Here is a 7942-nt window from a genome sequence, read left to right as displayed (position 1 = left end):
TCCAGGGGTGTCCACTGGGAGCAGAGCACAGCCGTTAGAGGAGACAGTGAAAAGCTGGGCAGTAGGCCAGGGTTCAGAGTTGAATGGGAGGACACATGGGACGACCCAGAGGAAGGTGCTGTAATTCAGGGAATTGCTGGGACTGGACACAAATGCCAGGACCTGGGTAGAATCAGCTATGAAGGTATCAGAGGGATCAGAGCAGGAGTCCCCTAGATAAGTGAAGCTCCATCAGTTCCCAAATTATGTTTTATTCTCATTTCTTCTTCCTTCTTTAGGGGCCTGCTTTTAGTACCTTGTCACATCGTCCCTCTTTTGCCACCTGAGAACCATTATGAAGTACTAAGAGAAATGGTGTGGGACAGAAAACCTGCCTCAGGTTATGGGGAGTGGAAACAATGTGGGCCCTAAATAAACTCAGACCAGAGTTATGGTCCCAGCTCCATCACTGGGCTGGGTATAATCTTGGGGATATTACTGATCACTATGAGCCTTCGATTCATCATCAGTCAAATGGGTTTGACAATGAAGCAAGGCTGCTGGAATGTATGTGAAGGAAAGTAGCTGGCACAGTGCCTGGCATTTATTGGATCTTTAACAAATGGCAGCTATTTCTAATATTATTTTGTCCCCAGACCCTACTGCCCCCTCCTCTGGGATTTTGTGTTTATACAGGACATCTCAGACAATACACAGCTCCATAGGAGACAGACTATCAAATCAGGCAAAAGTGCAGCTTCACAGATAAAATTCATTACATTTTTTCTCTTAGGGGATATATTAATTTGGTTATGGGTTAGCCTTTCTCAGCTGATAGAACTCAAGTTCCCAAACTTTGAATCAAAGACCAACTCCTTTCTTCCCTTCTTGCTGTTCATCCATCCAAAACACTATTTTCCTTCATTTCACTCTCCCCCAAAACCGAAATATGCTTAGATTTGGCTTAATTACACTCAAGATAACCTACCTTTAGGGGCACTTGCGAGGCTCAGTCAGTTGGGCATCTGAGTCTTGATGTCAGCTCAGGTCATGATCCCACGCTTGTGGGATCGAGCCCTGCGTTGTGCCCCATGCTGAGCGTGGAGTCTGCTTAAGATTCTCTCTCTCCCTCTCCCTCTGAGCCTCTCCCCTGCTCATGCACACTCCAAAATACAACACATAAGTACATTTTTAAAAAAAGGGGCGCCTGGGTGGCGCAGTCGGTTAAGCGTCCGACTTCAGCCAGGTCACGATCTCGCGGTCCATGAGTTCGAGCCCCGCGTCGGGCTCTGGGCTGATGGCTCGGAGCCTGGAGCCTGCTTCCGATTCTGTGTCTCCCTCTCTCTCTGCCCCTCCCCCGTTCATGCTCTGTCTCTCTCTGTCCCAAAAATAAATAAACGTTGAAAAAAAAAATTTTTTTTTAAAATAAAAAGAAAATAAAACCTACCTTTAACGTTATCTTAATGGTGTAGGCTCTGGTTCTCTCAGGCCAGGGAAGAGTGGCAGCCAAGTGGCTTCTGGGTACCACCTCAAGGGACTATTACCCTATGCTCAGGAAATCATTGCAGACGATGGATAGAACACCTAGTCACTGCACTGTGCTAACCGCGCTGGGACAAGGGCTCAGGCCATCTTCCATACCTGCCCCGGATGGAGATTTCCCTCTGGCTTCTCCATGATACAAAATTGACTACTAGGCAGTTTCCTATTCCAGGCTTTTCTGTCACCTCTAGAACACATCACCGGAGAGTCCGGCCCCTGCTACCACACACAGGAGGAACTACGGTTCCTAAACTGCCTTGGCTCAGGGCATTTCTACTTGACTGCTCGCATCTGGAGTTTCACCTCCTTGCTCCTTGTTTTCGCATGTTCTTCACGTATTGGAAGACATCTCACCATCTTCCTGGTGATTGCTGCTCCTAGCCCCTACCATTTTATGATTAGGGGCGTGACTTCCGCTATCAACACAGTGCTTTCTAAGGAGAAAATACCCAATTAACATTTGGCAAATAAATGAGCCAGTAAGCAGGATCTTTCATTTAATAAGATTTATTAAGATTATGCCTACTTTCTTCAGTAAGCCAAGCAAGTCCAGGTATACGTCTTTTAATTTTACAGAACAATAAATTAGTGGTTAAGGGAATCCAAAAATGAACCACCTTTTACATTCCATTTTTTTCCGATTTTCTTTCACATTTCCAAGGAAATTCCCATTCCAGTGTTGTTATCTTGTCCCAGATCACAATATTTGATATTGTGATATTTGATAGTTTGATATTTTATTTTGTAAAATATCAAAAGTCATATTCTTAAATCTGAGAAACATCAACAGATATGTGACAAATTCATTCACACACTTAGATTCTAAAGCTAAAAAACCTTCCAGTAAAAGAAACAGCATTTGAAAAACACCAAAAGGTAAAAAAAGATAGACTTCCAAATCATCTATGTAGAACAGGAACACAAAGTTGTTGCACATTGTGTTCTCCCCAGTTTGACCCTGACCCTCTACTCAGAGCCAGGACTGCCCTCTTCAAATAGAGAGTGAATATTCGGGCTCCCTCTTCAGTTGGGGCGGAACTGCTGATCAATGCTGTGCAATGAACATAGCAGCAGTGCTTTCCCCAGATCCAATTCTGGCCCGAGGCCACTCTTTCTCGTATTTTAAAGCCTCCTCATACCAGAATGAGAAGGAAAGGGGGTCAATCCCTTTGATCTTAACCAAAAATTCTAGAACTTTCACCTTGGTGATTTCAGCATGGGCCCTGAGACCCCACAGGAATTCATAGCGTGGAGGATTGCTGGCAGGCACCTGCCGGTATTCTAGGTAATGCTCATACACCCAATCTATGGTGATGAGCTTCCTGGGCTCCCCATAAATGAAATGCTCCCTCCCGGGATACACTCCCATAATACTCAGGAAATCCCAGAGGTCTTCCTCAGGGATGCAATTGCCCTCTATGAAGATCACACCCAGGATGATTATCAGGAGACCGTTCTTAGGCATGCCGTGGGTGTCACTAGACACCTCAACACTAGTGAGGTCCAGTGAGTTGACAAAGATATAGGAGGGGACAGAAATGTCCACCTCCCACATATCAATGCCAAAGATCACCTCCATAAACTTAGAAGCTTTCTTAAAGATCACAGGGAAATGTTTCCTGTACCTTTTCATGATAACCATCAGCATTTCTGCCTGTGTGACGGGCTCCTGCAATCGGTACTTAAGGATCATGAAATTCACTAAATCAGCTACCTTCTCATCTAGTGGGTCTGTGGGTGAAGATTCGGTGTCTATTGAGGTCTGCAGGAAACATGTATCTTCTTCTTCTTGGCTATTGGAGCCTCCTTCTGATGTGCTCCGTGATACGGAGAAGAAGCAGGGGCTCTGAGGGTTCTGGGGAAGACTCAATGTTGTGGCGGGCTCCTTCTCAGGCTCCTCCTCCTCCACCTCCTTCTCCTCGTTGGAAACCGGGATCACAGGAGAGGAAGGCAGGGAGCAGGAGGTGGAGGGATAGGAGAAATTGAAAGAGCAAGAGGAGGAAGTCTCCTCCTCCTCCTCCTCCTCAGCTGTGAGAACACCGGCCACCGCCAGGTCCTGTATCTCATTTTGGGCCTCAAAGTCTGGTTCCAATGTGAGCCGCGGACGCTTTGCAGAGCGAAGCATGATGACTCTGGTTGGCAGCAACAAGTAGAAGTGTGAGCGGGATGGTGGGAGATCGGGTGCCACAGGCCTGGAGACAGAGGGAGAGGATCAACAGTCTCAGTAGAGAAACACATCCTTGGCAGCTCTGACAAAGGCCAACTTACAGGCTCTTTGGGGGCGGGGGTGGGGGGATGCTCTCGGGCTTCACGGGGCTCCTGTCTTCCTGGACAGTTCGTCCCCTAGAAACCTCTAGGAGGATGTGAGAAAATTCCTGAGGGTGCAGCCAGCCGGCACAGCTCAAGGCTTCCAGAGCCAACACTGGGCAGGTGGAGTCGAGCACTGGGGGGTCCCTTCTGTTCTGACACAGGCGGGTCCTTGATAGACATTCAGGAGGTGTACCTCACCTTGGCTCCTAGCACTGCCTGGGCCTCCTCTGCTCTGCTGAACTGAGGACATGTGTCTCACACCAAGACCTCACCTCATCGTTCCCTGAGCCCCGAACAGGCTCTGTGAGGACCCTACTGCCCTGCAGTGGATGACCCCCCCCGTGCTCACTAAGGTTCTCACCTTTTCCCTAACAAGACCTGCCCAACCTTGGCCCCCTGACCTTGGCCAAACCCTCCCCGACTTCCCTGCCTCTGCCAGCCTCAGGCAAAATTTTCCGCACAGGAACTCACCTTCCTGAGACCAATGAGAAGGAAATGAAAGAGGAACACATTTGACCTTATGAGCCCAAGGCCTCCCTGGGTGACAGCAAAGGCTGGCCAAAGTCTGTGGGAATCCCTCCCTCCTAGGCGAGCGTTACCCTCGTTCCTCAGTTTGATGCCTGATAGGGCCTGTGACTCCTCCCTCTGCTGTCCTGAGTCTGGTCCCTTCAGAACAAGCCTTCACCTCCCTGAGACCACCAAGAGAGTGGTGGCACACCACATCTGTTCACTCTGGCTGGAGCCTCCCAGAGCAGACAGCAGGGGCAGGCAGGGCTGGGTGTGCCTTCAGTCCTCACTCAGGGTCCCTATCTTAAATCCTGGCAGTAACGGGGCCACCTCCCTCTGCTGACCTGACGTGGCTCCTCCTCAGAGCAACGCTCTCACCTCCCTGAGAAGCCCTGCACAAGAATGAAGAGGCAACACCTCTTGCTGCCTTGGCTAGGTCCTTCCAGTGCTGACAGCAAGGGCTGGTCCCCATCTGTTCTGTGGTAAGGCTAACCTCAATCCTTCCTCATGGCATTCATCCCTACTCTTGGCATGGCCCGGACTACCTGCTGCTGACTTAACATCACTCCCTTAGACTATGACCTCGCCTCTCTGGGACACCTCCCTCACCTTGGAGAAAGTGAGGGCGTGCCATATCCAGGCAACCCTGCTTGGGTCATCCTAGGGCTGAGAATAGGAGAAAGCCAGACCGTATGGGATCTCTTCTTTCTGGGGTGGGAAGTACTTTTGTTCCTCACCAAAGGCCCTTACCTTAACTCCTAGTAGAGCTTGGGACTCCTCCCTCTTCTGATCTGATGTGGCTTCTTCAGTTCCCCTGCCTTCACACTCAGACTAAGGACCTCAGTTCCAAGTCCCTCAAAACAAAAGTGAAGAGACATCAGAGCAAGCCACACCTTCCCAGGGTCTTGCTGACATCAGGGGCGAGGCCTCATATGCCCCAGATGCAGGGGGTTTCCCTCTGTCTTTCCTCAGGGTGTTCTTTCTTCCTGGTAGGGCCTGGGCTCACTTCCTCTGAAATCACCCTCTCAGACCAAGGCCTCACTTTCCAGAGACCCCCTCCACCCACCCCATGCAGGAAGTGAGGATATAACACATCTGGGCATTCCTACTCAGATCCTCCCAGAGTGGATAAGTGGTGACAAGGTAGAGTTTCCGTGAGGCTCTTTCTGTCTGGGTTGGGGGGCACTCTTAGTCTTCCTTCAAGATCCTTACCTTACCTTGACTCGTCACAGATCCTGGAACTCTTCCCTCTGCTGATGTCACCAGCTCAGGCCAAGCTCTTCACCTTCCTGGGATACTCCAAACAAAAGTAAAAAGACACCAAATCCAGCCATTCCTGCCAGGGGTCTGTTCCAGTGTGGGGAATATACCCAATCCTCCCTCGAGGTATTCATCTGTACTCCCAGCAAGGCCTGTCCTAGCCTCTGCTGACCTAAAGTCTCCCCCTCCAATCAAGACCTCACCTCTGTAAGACACTCTATCCCCTTGACTCCTGGTAGTGTCTGTGGCAGAAGTGAGAGTTCCTCCCACCTGGCTACTCCTGCTCAGATCGTCCCAGGGCTGTGATTCTGTGGGTCCTTCTTTTCAAGGAGAGGGGCTTTCAGGCTTCACACCAAGGATCCTTACATTGACTCCTGACAGGGCCTGGGAATCCTCCTCTTCTGAACTGCTGCGTCACCTCCTGAGACCAAGGTCTTCACCTCTGTAAGACACTCCCCCAGACAACGTAAGGAAATGCCACATCTGGCCAACCTTGCCTGTGGACTCCTGGGGTGGACACGAGGGGTGGGACAGGGCTAAGGCCTCCCCTCTCTTGGGGTATTTTCAAGGCAGGCCAAGACCCCATCTATCTGAGGTGGAAGGTCCTCTCTATCCTCCCTCATAGTCTTCTTCTTAATGACTGGCAGGGCCTGGGACTGTACCCTCTAGTAACCTGATGTTACAACCCTCAGAAAAAGCCTCACTTCCCTCAGACTTCCAAAGTGGAAATCAGGAAACGCTGCATTTGGCAACCCTGCTGTGTGGCCTCCCACGGCTGACAGCAGGGCTAAGTTTCTGTGACACCTTTCTGCAGGATGAGAGATACTCTAAATCCTCCCTCCGAGTCCTCACCTTGATACCTGGCAGAGGGCAGTACTCTTCCTGCTGCCCTTGGGCTACACCCATCAGATCAAGGTCTTTGACCTCCCTGAGACCCCGCACCAGAAAATACGGAGGGGCGGCCACATCCAGTAGCCACCGCCCTGGTCCTCCCGTGTTGCCAGCAAGGGCAGAACAGCACTGGGTCCCGTCTGCTCTGGGGAAGGGGGTGCCCTGAGTCCTTGACCTGACTCCCGCTGGGCCCTGGGACTCCTCCCTCCGCGAAGTTGCCCTTGCCCCTTCAGGCCTACGCCTTCATTCCCCTGACAACCTCCAAGCAAAACTAAATAGAAGACACATCCTGCCACCCCTGCCCTGGGTCTCCCAGAGCTCCCAGCAGGAGCCGAATCCCCTCTACTCTGCAGGGGGGCCATCGCCTCTGTGCTCCCTCAAGCACTCAGAATGCTCCCTCAGACAAGGCCTCACTTCCGTGACACAGACCCCACCACTCCCTGGAAGAAGGGAGGGGACACCCCATCTGACCACGATGCCCAAGTCCTCCCTCCGCGGGGACTGAGTGGGGCCCATCACGAAGCCTGCAAATACTCACATTTACTCCTCACAGGGTCCGCATCCCCTCCCTCCTGCTAACCTGGGGACGGTCCCTCAGCCCTGGCCACCGTCCCCTAGAGATGCCGGGGACGGCAGCCGGGGGGGGGGGGGGGGGGGGGAAGGACCCCCCCCCGGGGCCCCCGGGCCCGCCCCGGCCCCAGGGGGGGGCCGGGGGGGGGGGGGGGGGGGGGCGGTAAAGGACCGCCACCTGGGCTCCACGGTCCAGCCCGGCTCCTCGGGGCTGACGGGAGGCGCAGGGGGTTCTGGGCCCCCTGCGCCCCTCCCCCGGCGTCCGCACTGGACGGTCCGATCACTTGCCCCCGGGTCTGCCCCTCGAAGCCCGCCAGGGGCCCGGGCTTCGCCTACTACCGAGCCGCAGCCACCTCGGCACAGAGAGCCGCCCATCCCTCAGCCGCCCCACATCCGGGGCCCCGCACGCACTCCGTGGCGGGAGCGTTGTCCCCTCGCCGCCTGTCGGGCCGGGGCCGCGTCCCCCCGCCCCGCGAACAGGCCCCCGGCGCGCAGACCCCGCGGGGGAAGGTGCGGGCCCCCCGCCCGCCCCGGGTCCTCACCCGCTGCCCGGCGGCCGGCCCTCTGCTGGCCCCTGAGTCGGGGGGCCCCGCACCCCCAAAATGCACGTCACCGCCCGCCGTATCCGCCCATCCCGCTTTGGGGCTTCCCCAGGGCGGCTGGCTCAGAGGGCCCTGGGCCGTCTCCCCCTCCGTCGCCTCACTCCTCACCCTGCGGCCTCGCAGAGCCCAGGCCTCCTACCCCTGTGCCCTAAGTCCGCAACCCCCAGGCCAAGCTCGCGTCCCCCAGACGCCCAAGACCAAGGTCGCCAAACGCCGCTACCCACCACACGTGCTCGGGGCTTTCCAGAACTAACGGCCCCGGGGGGGCCCCGCCTGGCCCT

At 54.0% G+C, this 7942-nt stretch overlaps 1 protein-coding gene across 6 annotated transcripts in view; it reads right to left on the bottom strand.

Annotated features, from left to right (window-relative positions):
- Positions 1 to 2012: 2012 nt before the first annotated feature.
- Positions 2013 to 7942, bottom strand: part of LOC121025832 (melanoma-associated antigen 10-like) — a 6186-nt gene continuing 256 nt past the window's right edge. Inside the window, exons 2-5 of one of the 6 annotated variants that reach the window (XM_040468598.1) lie at positions 5965 to 6040; positions 5551 to 5627; positions 5089 to 5192; positions 2013 to 3713 (exon numbers count right to left, since the gene is read on the bottom strand). In XM_040468598.1, coding sequence (XP_040324532.1) covers positions 2567 to 3646 — 1080 coding nt within the window. In that variant the 5' untranslated portion in view covers positions 3647 to 3713; positions 5089 to 5192; positions 5551 to 5627; positions 5965 to 6040 and the 3' untranslated portion in view covers positions 2013 to 2566. Of the gene's footprint in view, positions 3714 to 5088; positions 5193 to 5550; positions 6041 to 7942 lie in introns of all 6 variants that reach the window. The other 5 variants (XM_040468595.1, XM_040468600.1, XM_040468599.1 and 2 more) reach the window with 5 other exon arrangements.

Source organism: Herpailurus yagouaroundi, unplaced genomic scaffold (genome assembly GCF_014898765.1).
Source record: "Herpailurus yagouaroundi ecotype Mexico unplaced genomic scaffold, PumYag 67702, whole genome shotgun sequence".
In the NCBI taxonomy this organism is placed as follows: Eukaryota; Metazoa; Chordata; class Mammalia; order Carnivora; family Felidae; genus Herpailurus; species Herpailurus yagouaroundi.
Note: the sequence above shows the minus strand (reverse complement) of the source record. Positions and strands in the feature narration are given on the sequence as shown.